Raw genomic sequence first — 17,666 nt, forward strand, 5'->3', positions numbered from 1 at the left:
CCACTAGGCTACTCCTCGTCTTATGATGGGGGAACTCTGTACAACAGAAATGCAAATAAAGTATGCAGAATTTTACAGAACTTTTAAATATTACGTGCAGAATTTTAAATAGTTTTATACAGAATTCCCCAAGGAGTATTGAACTGTACGTGGAAGAGGAGGAGGGAGGGGGAATACTTGGTCACAGCAATGCTGAAGGAACATAAGTCATACAGCTGCATTTTGAACACACTGACATGGACAAAGATGGTTCTGCAGAAGAGCCATAAACAGCACATTCCTGTCTAATAAGAAGGTAATGAGACAGTGGATGAGCATTTTGGTAGCAGGCTGTGAAAGGAAGGGACAGATTTCAGCAGTTCTGACAAGGAAGCAGTAAGTCTTGCAAAACCAGTTTCCTACGCATGGTTACAAGGCTCCCAGCCTCACAATTTGTACTGGTCACCCAGAAGGAATGAGAGACTACCATGAATACTATTAGAAAGTTACATATCTGCAATCATATGACTCAGAGAAACACACTAACTCCTTCATTCTATAACTAATGTTAGGCGCCAAATGTACAAATAGAAATCCTAACAACTGACAGCTGTAAGTGGAAGGGCAGTTGCTTTGGCGAGGAGGTGTCTGATTTTACTAGGGAGAGGAGGGAGGGATTTCAGAGGGAGATATATATTTCAGGTGGAGAAGGAAAAGGTTGGCATAAAAGGGAAAACTTTGAATCAGAACGGGACAGAGTGGAGGAGTGGCCTAGTGGTTAGAGCACCGGTCTTGCAATCCAGAGGTGGCAGGTTCAAATCCCACTGCTGCTCCTTGTGACTCCAGGCAAGTCACTTAACCCTCCATTACCCCAGGTACAAATAAATACCTGTATATACTATGTAAATGTAGTTGCAAAAACCACAGAAAGGCAGTACATAAAGTCCCATTTCTCTTTCCCTAAATTGATCCTCCCATAGCCACACCCCCTTTTGGAGCTGTGCGTAATTTTTAATTAATGCCACTTAGCAGCAATAACTGATCATTACTACCCAATTATTGGAGCTAATTGGCTCATTATTCAATTAAATCTCAATGCTTGTTTAGTACAAGATACACCAGAGAGGGGGAAAAACTGAGAGCAAAGAGGGCAAATGCCTGAGTGTACCAGGTAAGACACTAGTGGGCAAGAATGGACTCTGAAGCATGAGCAGTACTGGACAACTATTCAAAGAAGAGAAAGAAGCACGGCAGATGCATCCAAATAGTGAGATAAGTGGGATACGAAGACGTAAAACAGAATTCACCTTCTTCAGCAACTGCAGAGACACATCAAGAAAATTGCCACATTAATTCAGCTGTGATCCAAAAACAGCTCAGAAAAGTAATGAAAGGGACATATTTTATGAATAATGCGAAGAAACAAATGTCCTGAGGAGCCAGTGAAGCAGAACAGAAATAAAGAAGTATTACTCAGGGTTTCCTCCTGTTTACAAACCCTCCTGTCCTTCCTACCTAATCCAGCCATCACAGCGACAGTCCAAGGGCCACAGACTAAAAGATCAAGATGGGAAGGAAGGATGGATCTGCATCCATTTCGCAACAGTGGCACCCCGAGTCTGGCCAGCATGTGCTGCTATTATGAAATAGCTAGGACTCCCTGCCCACCCATCATGGTAAGACCAAGCAGCAGAATTCAGGTCGGGGAATATCCTGTAAACGGCTACAGCATGAAAGTTTTAGGAAGCCAGTGTGCTGTTTTTTGGCGGTAGGCAATAATTTCAAATGAAAGGGAAAGGGGATGGGACTCGATATACCGCCTTTCTGTAGTTACAATAAAAGCAATTTACATATTATATACAGTGGGATACCTTTTCCTAACCAGAGTAGACAATTCAGAGTTGTTTCTGTATTTTTGCATATAAAAGCAGCTCACTAGTATAAGCCGTTCATTTTCCACATACGGGTAAATAGCACCCGTGTATAAGCTGCACAAGTGTATTAGAAGCAACCAAGCGAGGCCACTAACTAGGGTGCCTAGCATTATAACAGAAGTAAGATGCTGAAATGGCCTCAAAACAGCAGATCGGTGAGAACTACACTTACCCTGTTAAAGAATAGCGCCTAAGTTTTTCTGCCCGGATCTGAAACAGAAAGCGTAACAATGGGAGGGATGTGGGAGGGTCATGGTCGCTCTCTTAAAATGTACGCAGTGTTATAGAATTCAGGGGATCCGTGCCCAACTTGCGTGCCGGGATTTACACCTGGTTTCAGTTGGTGTAAATGCTCGTGACCAAAGATGGGCATGGATTCCGGCTCTAGGCACTATTCTATACATAAGTACATAAGTATTGCCATACTGGGAAAGACCAAAGGTCCATCGAGCCCAGCATCCTGTTTCCAACAGTGGCCAATCCAGATCACAAATACCTGGCAAGATCCCAAAAAAGTACAAAACATTTTATACTGCTTATCCCAGAAATAGTGGATTTTCCCCAAGTCCATTTAATAATGGTCTATGGACTTTTCCCTTAGGAAGCTGTCCAAACCTTTTTTAAACTCCGCTAAGCTAACCGCCTTTACCACATTCTCTGGCAACGCATTCGAGTTTAATTACACGTTGACCGAAGAAAAATTTTCTCCGATTCGTTTTAAATTGACTACATTGTAGCTTCATCGCATGCCCCCTAGTCCTAGTATTTTTGGAAAGCATGAACAGACGCTTCACATCTACCCGTTCAACTCCATTATTTTATAGACCACTATCATATCTCCCCTCAGCCGCCTTTTCTCCAAGGGTGGTCATCTCAGAGAGCCATTTATAGAATACTGTTCAGCGCCGATTTTGATGCCACATGCTGAATCCAGCCCTAAACGCCAAATAAATTATACCTAGGTAAATGCTAGAGTTAATAAGATTTTGCATAAATTTATTCAAGTTACAATTTACACATTAAGAATTGTATTGAGTTGATATATGTACGTGCAGGACGTCAAACTCACAGAAACAGAAGCCTGCGCAGCCTTCTACATGGAATGTTGCTAGTGGAATAGCAACATTCCATGTAGAATCTCCAATAGTAGCAACATTCCATGTAGAATCTCCAATAGTATCTATTTTATTTTTGTTACATTTGTACCCTGCGCTTTCCCACTCATGGCAGGCTCAATGTGGCTTACATGGGGCAATGGAGGGTTAAGTGACTTGCCCAGAGTCACAAGGAGCTGCCTGTGCCTGAAGTGGGAATCAAACTCAGTTCCTCAGTTCCCCAGGACGTTTGTATGTTAATTGCCAAACTTCAGACACGATGAGGGAAATTTCTCTGTTAACTGTTGAGAACATCCTCAGCAATTTCCCATTCAGTTAATGCAGAGGAAACAATTCATTTTCTTAAGCAGGACAAAAAAACCAACTCTATACCAAAAACAGTCTCTACAATATTCACCTGACTGCACAGCAATTAAAGCCTGACACCTTTAGCACCATTTTAGACAGCACACAGAAATGAGCAGTGACGTCCAGTTGGGCCATGCCAAATTCCGGCAGTATTTTAGAAAAGGATCTGCCAATGTACAGCCTTTTCTGAACTACATGCAGGAATGCACATGTATGCACCGGTTATACGTGGCAAGAGCAACCATTTCACATCAACTGAAACAGACTGGTAACAGAGTCAGCATTTGCAGGTGTAAGCTGGTATTTCAGAACCTAAATGCGTACGTGATGACACAGAGAGGTTTATTTATGTGTACCATTTTGGAAAGCAACAGGTCTAAATGCTGCCAATGAAGTACAGTGTCTACAATCATTCAGCATAATCAATTTGGTGGGGGAAAAAAAACAGTGAGAGATTAAGACAGCGACCTCCCCCATGGGGCCCTTTTACAGAGCAGCAGTAAGCCTAATGTGGGCTTACCGCACGCTAATGTGGAACCACCAACGGCCCAACAAAGGTTCCAGCTCCGGTGCCATTTGCCGCACTAGGGAAAATAGCTATTTTGCAGCACAGCGCTATCCGGTTTAGTGCGGGAGCCCTAAATTACACCTCAATGGGCGGCATTAAGTGAAATCTTACCGCATGAGCACGCCATTTTTTGGCCTTTTTACCAAACGCTGCAGTAGAAGGGGCCGCAGGGTGCGGCAAAACCAGCCCCCGCCGCTAGTGTAGGGCTCTTTTTACCGCAGCTTGCTAAAAGGACCCTCTAATCCTCTAGGCAGAGCACTGTCCAAAATGAGCACTTTTATAAATCCTGATGTTGATCTTTGGGATCATAAACATGCACTCCCCTGGTCCTGCCTAAAACCCACCCTCTTGCCCTACACACATATTGCAGATTTATTTTTGTAAATCCTGGCTTTCTAAAATTGGGTTTTCAAAGTTTATTCAGTATACACTTACAAATCGTGGTGTTTACACATGGAAATCAGAAATAGGATTTCTAAAATAAGGGCCTTTAGGTTTCAAAGTTTACTTCCTGTTATGCAATCTATTTACATCCTGCAGTTTACGGATTATGGATACTGATGAATTAGCTGCCAGTGTTCATGAAGTCTTGATTTTATTTGGTTTAACACTGAGGCAAATGAGATAAATGTTCCTTCTCAATTTCACTTTTGAATATTTCGTAAAGATGCATCTCATCTGTTTCATGTTATTTGGAGGCTGCTTGCTAAGAGGACACAAAAGCAGCAGCAGAGTTAGGAAAAAGAAAAAGCACTAGAAGCCAGAAATGGTGACCTGATCTTATTTTTAGGCAGGAAGAACGGGTACAGATATGGCTGAGTTAAAAGTAAGAGGTAGCAAAGACTGCTTGAGGTAAGAAAGAAAATGTGCTCCAATGATAATACAGCTTTGGAATTGGAAAAAAAAAGTGGTTAAAATCCCACTTCCAGTGTGCTCTCCTTGTCCACAATCAAGCAGTAACATACTCTCGGGATCAGCATTTTTAGAACCAAGAGTAGGACTCTTAATTTAGTAGATTCTATCTGTTCTAGAAAACAGAAGACAGCTGTGTATTTACATATAGAAACACAGAATATGCCAGAAGATGAAGACATATGGCTCATCCAGTCTGCCCATCCACACCTCCTGTTCAGATTTTTAAATTCCTTCCATTGTACTTGTCCAATGCCTTCTTAAATTCGGATACTATCCTTATCTCCATCATCTACTAGGATGCTTATTCCTTGTATCCCCCAGACTTTCTGTAAAGAAATATTTTCCTATATTACTCCTGAAAATGTTGAACAGAACTGAACCTAGGACCAATCTTGCAGCACATCACTGGTATTTATAGAGGTATATAAAATAATGAGTGGAGTGGAACAGGTGGATTCTTCGCGCCCTCGCCCTCTGACGCCATAGGCCACGTGGAGATCGATCGGGGAACCCCCTGCCCGCTATAAAAAGGTAAAAATTACCTGCTTCTCGCTCCGAGCTGTAACGAACTGGTGTCCCAGTGAGTAGCTGCAATAAACGTTTAAATAAACGTTGAAATAAACGCCCTTAAGGACGTCCAAAATTTTTTTTTTTTTCAACGGAGCCAGCGGGAGGGGGGAGAAAAGGAGGGACCTGGCACCACCAGGTTTGCACTTGCTCAAGAAGAGCCCTCAACCCCAGGTACTCAACAAAACCTAAAAATTAGGCTTGGAGACCTAGCCAGAGCTGCTGCTGTGTGTGACCACCACCTGCTGAGATAGAGAACATACTGGGGAGTTTCCAGCAGCACATGACCACATATAGGGAGGCAAAAGGATTGCTCTCTATCTCCACCTGCTGGTAGATGGACACAACCCACCAGTCTATGGATTGATCAGCATGATGATATGGAAGCGTCTGTTCACGCTTTCCAAAAATACTAGGACTAGGGGGCATGCGATGAAACTACAGTGTAGTAAATTTAAAACAAATCAGAGAAAATGTTTCTTCACCCAACGTATAATTAAACTCTGGAATTCGTTGCCGGAGAAAGTGGTGAAGGCGGTTAGCTTAGCAGAGTTTAAAAAGGGGTTGGACGGTTTCCTAAAGGACAAGTCCATAAACCGCTACTAAACGGACTTGGAAAAATCCAAGTTCCCAGGAATAACATGTATAGAATGTTTGTACGTTTGGGAAGCTTGCCAGGTGCCCTTGGCCTGGATTGGCCGCTGTCGTGGACAGGATGCTGGGCTCGATGGACCCTTGGTCTTTTCCCAGTATGGCATTACTTATGTACTTATTACTCGTGATGTATAAGTTGCTCTGATCAAAAAGCACTAGGCGCTGTACACTGATCAATTTAAAAACAAGATGAGTTAACAGTAAATAGAGTTCACACCAAGGGAAAGGTCATAACCCTTTGTTACCTCTCATCCAGTTCCTAAACTAGTCACTTACTTTAGGGTACTCAGGGGGTCTTTTACTAACGTTTTTGGTGATCGCTAAACGTTAGAGACGCCGATGCATTCCTATGGGCGTCTCTAACGTTTAGCGCGCCCACAATTTTAGGGCACGCTAAAAACGTGAGTGCGCCTTAGTAAAAGACACCCTCAGTCAAACCGTATCACAGGCCTTACTGAAATCTAAGTATAGTTATATTCTGTTTTTTTTAATTGAAATTTTTCATTAATCAATACAGAGCAGTCATTATGGGAAAGCAATATAGCCCACTTCAAGGGATTGAGAGGACAAGAAATTGAGATTACGTCATAACAACTCTGGCTAAATTCTTGGTGATCTTATACTTACCCACCCAAAAAGTAATCTCGCTTACCTAACAGCAATCTCTCTAACTGTTCTGGCCCAAAAAAAGTACAGTAAAGTCTCAATTATCCAATCTAAATGGGACCGACCCAGTGTCAGATAATATAAAAATCGATGGTAACCCCTCAAACAATGCAGTAACAAAAGCAGCAAAAGCAGAGTCCTGGCTCACAATGGAGGTAAAAGTAGGGTCCCAAGTTTAGAAAACTGAAAGAGATGCTGTGTGACATCACCAGGAGTCTGTCAGATATGTCAGATGATCCGGTGAGACTATTGTAAAAGTAACATCTAGAAATGTAATTGTACATTTAGAAGAAATTTAAAAAAATAAAAAAGTTGCATAGAGTACATTGACATTCTGCATGCCCCCCTCAATATCAGATCCTGTAATCCACTGGATTCCAGGAACTGAATAGTGCATGGAATTCATTCTTTTTCAAAAGGTTTACTCGTCTAATAATCTATTTATAAAAGTTCATCTTCCTCCACCACTAACTGCTAAGAATGCCGCTATGGATCCACGGAACATGCTGCATAGTCCAAAAGAATCTTTACATCAGTTGCACACTGTTCACCTGGGCCTTCCACTTGCACTCTTACTGGTTAAATACAATACTGAGAGACCTCGCCATCTTAAGTTTGTCCAGTTGCTAAGAGCTCTGGCAAGATCCTGCCACAATTTATTGCCCACAACTGATAGAAAACCTGCAGATTTGTGCATCTGTCTGTGCTACCATTCAGCAGCTAACATCTTTGTTGCTGCCATGACCATGTAGCTTTACTTGTGTCTGCCAGTGATGAGGCTCTAATGCTCCTTGTGGATCAGGTGAAATCCAACATGTTTCTCTGTGTAGTATCCTCAAGCAGGCTGTTTCTGATCTGATTTTGTAGGTTTCTCTGCCTGACCATGTACCATATCTGCATGCTTCTTTAAAGCACACCAGGGTGTAGGGGCGTAGCCAGACAACAGATTTTGGGTGGGCTTAGGCAAGAATTGGGTGGGCACCAAGTGTTCTCCCCCCCCAAAAAAAATTCTCAGCTGGTGGGAAAACGCTTCTTTCCACCATGGCAGCAGGCATGCAAAAACTGAGCATGCGCAGGTGTCGTGGAGAATAGCGTTTTCGTTACCATCAGGGGAAAATCTTCAGCTGGCGGAGCTTGGGATTGCCACCAGTTACCACTAAACATGTGCTACTGTTGGGTGGGCCTGAGCCATAAATGGGTGGGCCCTGGCCCACCCAAGCCCACCTGTGGCTACGCCACTGCCAGGGTGGTTATAATACCACTAGCCAAAAAAAAAGATCCAAGGGTAACCTTATGTGATGACTTCAAGGCTCTCTCCAGCTTGAGAAGACAATGGGTCGTGGAAGGGCTCAAACTCAGAAATAATGTAAGAAAGCAGATAGGATAAGAGGAGGACTGTTGGGGTGGAAACTGCCAAGTTAAAAATACTATTAAAAGAAAATTCTTAGCAACGAGAGATGGAGCGTATCCAGCAGTATTATCTGCCGCTGTCTGTCCTATGAGTGTTTCCCCCCTCTAGATCATAGTCTGCATAGGAGCCAACTTTTCAAAATTACTGGGGGTGCTAAGCCCAATGAAAATAACCCCTCCCTGGCCACATAAAAGGAATTTTCTCAATATTGGGGGTGCTCAAGCACCCACAGAGTAGGCTCCAATGATAATCTGGGTGTCTGTCTCTCTACATATCTGGGATCCTCCTTCAAGGTCAGTATCTTGGGATCAGCAGTGGTGCACATGTCCCTGGTACATTGCGCGTGTTTCTTAGCAGCGCTACCTCTTGAGCGTCTCTCGCTCCACCGAATGGGCCGATCCAGTCCTGGTTTTTGCCCTCACCATGGCAGGCACGGAGCCGTCGTTCTCCTTTTCTTTTCCACCTTTTTATTTTGTTTTGATTTCTATTGATAACCTTTTCTTCGCGAAATCGCTAGGAAAAAAGCAGAAACTACAACTCCACGCCTGCAATGGGGGCAAAACCAGGACTGGACAAACCCGTCCGATGGAGCCGGGCCAGGCAGCAGCCGCGATGTAGTTGTGGGCGTCCGAGCCCCTCCCTCTCTTTAATTCCCCAGGATTCGTGTCCCTAACAGAGCCGTCTCGACAGCCGAATGACAGTCTCCGTCCCTCTTCCACCCCCCCGCTGCCCCCCTCACCTCCCGCCGAACGTTCAGCAGCGAGTAATAGTCGGCATTGTCCGGCGCCTCCTCCTCCCCGAAGGCCGTCGCCATGTTCACGACCTTTCACCCGCTGCCGAGTTTCCCCCCCGGAGCAGGAGGAGCCGCGGCCGGGGCTGCGGAGGGCGGACGAGGGGAGACAGCGGCCCCTGGCGGACCGGAGAGCAATTGCAGGCCTGCGCGATCCTGAGGGGAAGAGGAGGAGGCGGGTGAAAGAGAGCGGTGCCCCGCCTTCTGCCGCTGCGAAGAGCTGGGACAGCGGCCCCTGTCGGCTAAGAATAAGAGCAGCACCTTCAGCGTTTACAGCCCTGGAAAATCAGTGATTAGCGCTTCCTTGCCGGCTCGCAGAGAACTACTACTACTTGACATAGGCGGTCGGTGGCCCAACTGTTTGGGGGAGGTTGAAGGGGGCGGGGTTAGGGGGTGGGGCCAGGGGTGGAGCTTAAATCCATAATTGTCTGATAACACACAGAAAAAAAAAATAAATAAAAAGTCACAATTAATACCTTTTATTAAATTTAGATATTAGATATGTATCAAAGATTAAAGTGGTTGCTCAAAGCATATACTAACCACAATTGCTCAACTTCAAAACACTATGCACAACTTTGTGCAAAAACACACTCAGAACCTTACTGTACCATACATATTACACTGGGCAGAACCTAATACACCAATATACCACCCGTACGGAAAATGCAGACCATCAACAATATGAAACAAGGATCATAATATCACAATTCTCATGTAGAGCCACAAAACATCCTAATTCATGTTTAATGTGGGATAAAATGGCATACATAAGTAAATAAATATAAACATTTAATGTTGAGCACCTGATTCTCAAAGTGGACATATTCCAAATACTATAATGAAAATAAAATTATATTTTCTACCTTTGTTGTCTGGTGACTTTATTTTTCTGATCATGCTGGCCCAGTATCCGATTCTGCTGCTAGCTGTCCTCTTAACTCCGTTTCCAGGGCTTCCTTTCCATTTATTTCTTTCCTTTCCTCCTTTCTTCTTCATTTCTGGTCCTCAGCTTCTGCCTATTTTCTTCCTCCATGTGCAGTTTTTCTCTCTTCCTTTTCCCTCGTCTCATCTCTTTCCTCACTCTTCCCTCCCCTCCATCCACCCATGTCCAGCAACCCTCCTCTCCCCTCCATCCACCCATGTCCAGCAACTCTCCTCTCCCCTGCACTCCCCTCCATCCTCCCATGTCCAGCAACCCTCCTCTCCCCCTGCCCTCCCCTCCATCCACCATGTCCAGCAACCCTACTCTCCCCTCCATCCACCCATGTCCATCAACCTTCCTCTCCCCTCCCCTCCATTCACCCATGTCCAGCACCAGCAACCCTCCTCTCCCCTCCATCCACCCATGTCCAGCAACCCTCCTCTCCCATGCCCTCCCCGTCATCCTCCCATGTCCAGCAACTCTCCTCTCCCCTTGCCCTCCCCTCTATCCAGCAGCCCATCTCCCTTCTGCCAGCCATTTCCTGCCTTCTTCCAGCTCCCTCCCCACAGATCCCCCCACCCCCGCTCCCCCCATCGCTGTCGTCAATCATCTGACGTCTGCCCGATGGCCCTCGTTCCCGACCTGCCCTCACCCTACCTTAAAATAGTGTAATTCTCCTCGAGCGGACGGTGCCGGCATTGCAAGCAGCAGCAGGCTCCAGCGTTCCCTCGCATGGCTCCGCCCTCTTCTGACATGTTTCCGCAAGGGCGGAGCCATGCGAGGGAATGCTGGAGCCTGCTGCTGCTTGCAATGCCGGCGCCGCCCGCTCGAGGAGGATTACACTATTTTAAGGTAGGGCGAGGGCAGGACGGGAACGAGAGCCATCGGGCTGATGTCAGATGATTGACGACGGCGATGGGGGGAGCGGGGGTCGGGGGATTGGTGGGGCTGGAAGAAGGCAGGAAATGGCAGCTGAGCGCAGATGGGGAAGTCTGCAGCTCGCGGGGTGGGGGCAGCGGTTGGGCTGGGGAGGCTTAGCCTCCCCAAGCCTCTTATACCGGGCGTCTTTGTACTACTACTTATCATTTCTATAGCGCTACTAGACGTATGCAGCACTGTACACTTGAACATGAAGAGACAGTCCCTGCTCAACAGAGCTTACAATCTAATTTGGACAGACAAACAGGACAAACAAGAGATAAGGGAATATTAAAGTGAGGATGATAAAATAAGGGTTCTGAACAAGTGAATAAGGGTTAGGAGTTAAAAGCAACATCAAAAAGGTGGGCTTGCAAGGGCAGGCTTCTGTTTCTGTGAGTCTGACGTCCTGCACGTACGTCAGACTCACAGAAACAGAAGCCTGCCCTTGCAGATCAGCAACGCGGCCGCGCAGGCTTCTGTTACTGTGAGTCTGACGTATGTGCAGGACATCAGACTCACAGAAACAGATCAGCAATGCGGCCGTGCCGGAGAAGAGGACTTTAGGATATCCACAGTAACTATGCATGAGATAGGTTTACTACTACTACTTATCATTTCTAAAGTGCTACTAGACGTACGCAGCACTGTACACTTGAACATGAAGAGACAGTCCCTGCTCGACAGAGCTTACAATCTAATTAGGACAGACAAACAGAACAAACAAGAGATAAGGGAATATTAAAGTGAGGATGATAAAATAAGGGTTCTGAACAAGTGAATAAGGGTTAGGAGTTAAAAGCAACATCAAAAAGGTGGGCTTGCAAGGGCAGGCTTCTGTTTCTGTGAGTCTGATGTCCTGCAGGGCGTCAGCCTCACAGAAACAGAAGCCTGCCCTTGCAGATCAGCAGCACAGCCACGCAGGCTTCTGTTTCTGTGAGTCTGACGTACGTGCAGGACGTCAGACTCTCAGAAACAGAAGCCTGCCCTTGCAGATCAGCAACGCAGCCATGCCGGAGAAGAGGACTTTAGGATATCCACAATAACTATGTATGAGATAGGTTTACTACTACTACTTATCATTTCTAAAGTGCTACTGGACGTACGCAGCGCTGTACATTTGAACATGAAGAAAAAGTCCCTGCTCGACAGAGCTTACAATCTAATTAGGACAGACAGACAGAACAAACAAGAGAACGTGGCGCCTTCACGTTCTACTGCCCCCGCCAGGCTGGCAAGAGAAAGAGGTTGTATTGTGGATTTACTCAGTGACTTGGGGACACTGAATGAATTTATTTGAAGGCTCATCCTGGAGCCACCTGTGAGAATTGGGGGGGGGGGGGAGGGGAGGGCAGTTTCTCATCCCCAGAGTCCTGCTTCCTTCTGGCAGTCTGTAGAAACCTGCTAAATATTTGAAAGACAGATGATCCAATAATCATGCACTATCTGGCAGCCTGCAGTAAGGTGCCAGAAGGACCATTTTCTCTGGAAAGGAAAAGCCCAGGAACAGAGGGATCATAAGGTGAAGCTGACAAAGAATTTAAGAAAATAATACATATGCCCCAAAGCAGCACCAGCATTCAAGCATGTGCGGGACAAACACAAAGGGACCTTTATACTGTCCAGAAAATAAGGCCAGTGATCTAGTAAATGTTGTGACAGCAAAGCAGGGAGGTACAAATGGGCAGACTGGATGAGCCAAGTACTCATTTTCTGCTGACTTCTATGTTTCCAAGAAACCAGCATTTAAAGAAGTGTGAATATTTTGTGTGCTCCGGGGCCACTGATATGCTACTAATTTCTCACCAAGGGGTTCTGTCTAATACTGCTTTAGGCAGTGAGATTCTCTTTGTTATCATAAGCTAATTTAACAAGCAAGCTACTTGAAGCACATTGCTTCCAGCTTTTCTAATTTGCATATACTGCTGAAAGCGGGCAGAGCCAGTGTTAAACATACTGGGGCCCCAGAGCCCACCAGCTGTCTGTTTTTTCTTCAGCTTTAAAGTAGCTTGGGGTCCCCCTGTAGCATGCAGACCCAAAGCAATTGCACTGTATGCACCCTCTAAAGGGCCGGCTTTAGAGGGTGCATACAGTGCAATTATGATAACAAGTGCAATTTTTCCATGTGGGGTTTCCAATGTGGATCATCTTGTCTCTCTCTCGCTGTCAGAGTGACTGCTTCATTCAGGTGGTCTTTTCAGTCAAGGAGCGAGGCAGCCTGTTTCTTTCACTGAGGCTGCTGTTTTGAGGTACAAGAGATTTAAATATAGGGCAGGTAGGAGCAAAAAGGGGGTTGTAACGGGAGCTGAGGATGGGCAGGTGGGGACCGGGGGCTGGAACCATGGGGGCCTGTGGTGCCCTCCAGAGGTCGGCGCCCCCCTGCCATGTTTACCATACCTACTGGGTTGCATCGGCCCTGTTCTCTGACATAATCAGCTGGACAGAGCAAGTGCGGCTTGATTAAGCATCATGGCACTCTGTATGGGGATTCTGGTTGCCCTACCCTGATTGTCTATTTTCATGAAAGAGAATATGATATTGAGTAGCAGAAAAATCAGGGTGATGGAGGATGCCTTTAAATTTCCCAGTTACCATGTTCTTTGTTTACCTTGTGTGGAGATACCTATTAGTCTTCAGAAGGTATTCTTATGTCCTATGCTTAAGACCCAGGGCTTTTTTTGAGGGGGTACTTGGGGGTACTGAGTACCGGCACCTTTTCCATTGTCTGCTAAAATTGACCCATGATCCCCACATTTTAATGAAAGAGCCCAGGCTCTACATACCAATTCTGCCTTGTCATAGATTCTGTGATTGGTTGCACGGGGCTGGCTATTATGGGGTGCGTCCCTCAGTGATCAGTGGCATTTGAGTACCAGCACCTTTTTTTGCTAGAAAAAAATGCACTGCTTAAGACAGGGTACTTTTCCAGGCCTAGGAGGTTTCAAAGTGGTGTGAGGTCAGAGGAAGAGGTGTTGCCCTTTTTCACAAAAGCGTGGATCAGAATATAAAGGAGGGACTTCATGAGTAAAAAGTTATCATTCATCTGAGGAGCAGTGGGAGGCAGCCTCGGGTGACTGTGCTTTCATGCTCCACTGAAGGTACCAGTGGGATCTGTTCTCAAGCGGCTCCACCAGAGGGGGAAGGGGAGAGAGGTATATCCTTTCTAGTGAAAAGTATGAAGTACCAGAAGGAAGCTTTGAGGAGCTGAGCTCCAGGAGGGTGAGGATGCCCTGGTGTCCAACAGGCCTGACCCTAAGAACTAGCTCATAGGGAGGCAGTGGTGTAGCTATAGGTGTGCCTGGGTGGGCGCAGGCCTACTTATTCTTGGCTCAGGCCAACCCTGTTTTGTGGCCAGTGAGGCCCCTAGAGTACCTCAACGGTAGCCGTCTCGATCCAGTTTCCCTTCCCTCTGCCCCCAGATCCACCATCTGCCCCTCTCCTGCCCACGACCTGGCCACACCCCTTTTCTTTGACTCCTCCCCTCTCCTTTACCTGCGAACCACTAGCACAGGGGTGTCCAACCTCAGCTCTTGCCAGGTCGGGTTTTCAGGATTTCTGCAATGAATATGCATGAGATCTATTTGCATAAAGTGGAGGCAGTGCATGCAAATGGATCTCATGCATATGCATTTGCAGAAATCCTGAAACCCAACTGGATTGCAGCCCTCGAGGACCAAACCTGGACAACCCTACACTAGCAGCAGTGGCGACTCACATTCACAGCCTGCATCAGCACTGCAGGCGTCCTGTTTCCTCTGTAGTGGGATGTGGCAGAGGAAAACCTATTGTTAACTCTTGCCAGAATTTGGAGTGCACAATTCCCCAGTAGTGCAGAATTCACAATTTCTCCGCAGAACGCCGGCCGCTCTACCTGAGCACTGAACGCCCTGGTGGTCTAGTGGCCTCTTCTGGGGCAGGAGAGAACCCCACTCTTTCCTGCCTCGCTGCCGCTGCTCTCTTGCTGGTGCCTTGCTTTTTCAAAATGGCCGCCAAGACTTCAAGCGGTAATCTTGTGAGATATTTTTTGGCTGTTAAACTGTGTATGTCTATGAAAACTGCTGGACTTTTCCTGTATAGTTTTTACAGATTTTTCTTAGTTGGAACAAACTCAGCATTCGGAGGATATTTGGGAAGAGACTGATTGCGTGATTCTCTAGAGCATCACAGCTTAAGCTGTTCCCGATTCCAGAATCTGTGATACAGAAACTGAAGCTAGCAGTCCTACAGAGCAGCTTTTGAGGGAACGCCTTGAGGAAAGGGGTTACACTATAGAAGAGCCATTCCCAACCCAGTCCTCAGGGGACACCTAGTCCCCTTGGGGTGCCAGCACATCCACAATGAATATGCATGAGATAGATCTGTATGCATTGCTTCAATTGCATGCAAATCTAACCCATGCATATTCATTCTGGATATCCTGAAAACCCGATGGGGCTAGGTGTGGCCTGAGGACTGGGTTGGGAATGGCTGCTGTAGAAGATAGGCTGCCCCGTTCTTTTCTTGTTTCTTTTTTGGACTGTTTCCCCCATTCCTCTCAGACCACCCTCATCTTTATTTATTTATTTATTGCACTTGTATCCCACATTTTCCCACCTATTTGCAGGCTCAATGTGGCTTACAGTATTCCGCTCTGGTTATCACCACAGCGGAGTAAAGATACAATTAATAATTACATAAGAACATGAGTAACATAATGGGATAAAGCATGAGGTATAACGAGATCAAAAATGTAATAACAGTTAAGGCAGTAATGCGCTAAGGTTCAAATGATGGATCGTTGTGGTATGTCTTATTGAAGAGAGAGGTCTTCAGTGATCTCCGAAAGTTGATTACGTCGCTCATTTTTTTCACATCAAGTGGTAATGCATTCCAAAGCTGCGTTCCTATGTTGCAAAAACTAAATGCATGTGTTAGTTTATCTTTTAGGCCTTTGCAACTGAGGAAGTGAAGATTTAGGAATGTGCGTGAAGATCTTTTGGTGTACCTGGTTGGTAAGTCAATAAGGTCTGAAATGTAGACCAGAGCATCTCCATAGATAATTTTATGAATCAGGGTACAGACCTTGAAAGTAATACGTAAACTTCTTATATAGGGAAAGGGGATGGGTTTACATATTATATACAGGTACTTATTCCAGGGGCGTATCTGGAATCCGGCGGTAGGGGGGGCCAGAGCCAGAGAGGGGGGGCACATTTTTGCCTCCCTTCCCCCCGCCGCCGCCGCCTCTCACCACCCCCCTCCCTGCCGTCAACCCTCCCCCGCTGCTTACTTTTGCTGGCGGGGGGCCCCAACCCCCGCCAGCCGAGGTCCGACCCGCAGTCTTCATATTTCGTCTTCCTCCGACTCCGTGGCCATGCTGCAAGGAAGTAACGCTGCAGTGCTGATTCGTTGAATCCAGTTTGGAGTCTGACGTCGCAGCACGTTGTACACGCGTACAACGTGCTGCGACGTCAGACTCCGAACTGGAGTCAACGAATTAGCACTGCAGCGTTACTTCCTTGCAGCATGGCCACGGAGGGAGACGAAATATGAAGACTTCGGGTCGGACCTCGGCTTGTGGGGGTTGGGGCCCCCCCGCCAGCAAAAGTAAGCAGCGGGGGAGGGTTGACGGCGGGGAGAGGGGCCCAGGGCAAAATCTGCGGGGGCCCAGGCCCCTGTGGCCCCACGCAGATACGCCCCTGCTTGAGGCAAAGGAGGGTTAAGCGACTTACCCAGATTCATAAGGAGCTGAAGTGGGAATTGAACCCAGTTCCCTTAGTCCTCAAACACTGCAGGAACCATTAGGCTACACACTGCCTGCAAGCCCAAAAGCTATTGAAGTGGTGTACGTTTATGTGCAGGAGGTATTTCTCTGTGCCCTGGAGAGCTCACAATCTGAGTTTGTACCTGAGACAATGGAGGATTAAGTGTCTTGCTGTCCAAGGAGACAACAAATTGTAGCAGGGTTTGAACTGGGATCTCTTGGTTTGCAGCCAGCTGTTCTAACTAGTTGGCTATTCCTCCTCTCCCTTTTAATGATCACCCTGGGCCAACTGAGATCCCTCACCATCTGCAGATGAAATCCTTTGTTTTTGTAAAGTTTTCCCGTCTCCAGCTGTCAGTCTTTCTACCAGTTCCAGCACTTTATGTTTTTATTCCATTTCATGTACTCATATATAGCCTGTTCATCTCTGTGCATCTGAGCAAATTATAAAAACACTAGTAAAAAAGGCCCCTTTCTGACACAAATGAAACGGGCGCTAGCAAGGTTTTCCTCGGAGTGTGTATGTTTGAGAGAGTGTGTGTGAGAGTGACTGTGTGTGAGAGAGAGAGTGAATCTGCGAGTGTGTGTGTGTGACAGAGAGAGTGAGACTGGGTGCGAGTGTGTCTGTGAGAGAGAGAGTGTGTGTGCCTGGGTCCCCTCCCTCCCACCCACTTCCAGTGTCCCCCCTTCCTCTGTGTTCCAGGGTCATCGTTCCCCCTCCCTCCCTCCGAGTTCCAGGGTTGTCCCCCCGTTTTTTAAAAAGGTTTTGTACAGGTGATGCATTCCCCCCCTCCTCCCCTCTCGTCCCCTCCTCCAAGTTCCAGACCCCCATCCCCCCAGTTCCAGACCCCCCTCCCTCCGAATTCCAGACCCCCGCTCTCCGAGTTCCAGACCCCTCCCGCTCTCTGAGTTCCAGACCCCACCTCCCTGCTTCCCTCCCTCCGATTTGCAGACCCCCCATCCTCCGATTTCCCAACCCCCCTCGGAGTTCCTGACCCCTGGACCCCCCTGTCGCGACCCTCTTGAGCCCCCCTTCCCACCGCCAACCCTCGGGGCTTCAGAGCCCATCTGTGAAAAAAGTTACGGACACAGGCAGGCAGACGCATAGAACGTTGGGGGGGTGAGAATTATTA

The 17,666-nt window shown here is 46.8% G+C and overlaps 1 protein-coding gene across 1 annotated transcript in view; it reads right to left on the reverse strand.

Annotated features, from left to right (window-relative positions):
- The window catches only part of DNAJC11 (DnaJ heat shock protein family (Hsp40) member C11), a 143,603-nt gene extending 134,605 nt beyond the window's left edge, over positions 1-8,998 (reverse strand). The window contains exon 1 of the mRNA XM_030222623.1: positions 8,897-8,998. Coding sequence (XP_030078483.1) covers positions 8,897-8,971 — 75 coding nt within the window. The 5' untranslated portion in view covers positions 8,972-8,998. The remainder of the gene's footprint in view (positions 1-8,896) is intronic.
- Between the last annotated feature and the right edge of the window lie 8,668 nt (positions 8,999-17,666).

The sequence above is a fragment of the Microcaecilia unicolor genome, chromosome 13, assembly GCF_901765095.1.
Source record: "Microcaecilia unicolor chromosome 13, aMicUni1.1, whole genome shotgun sequence".
Taxonomy (NCBI): domain Eukaryota; kingdom Metazoa; phylum Chordata; class Amphibia; order Gymnophiona; family Siphonopidae; genus Microcaecilia; species Microcaecilia unicolor.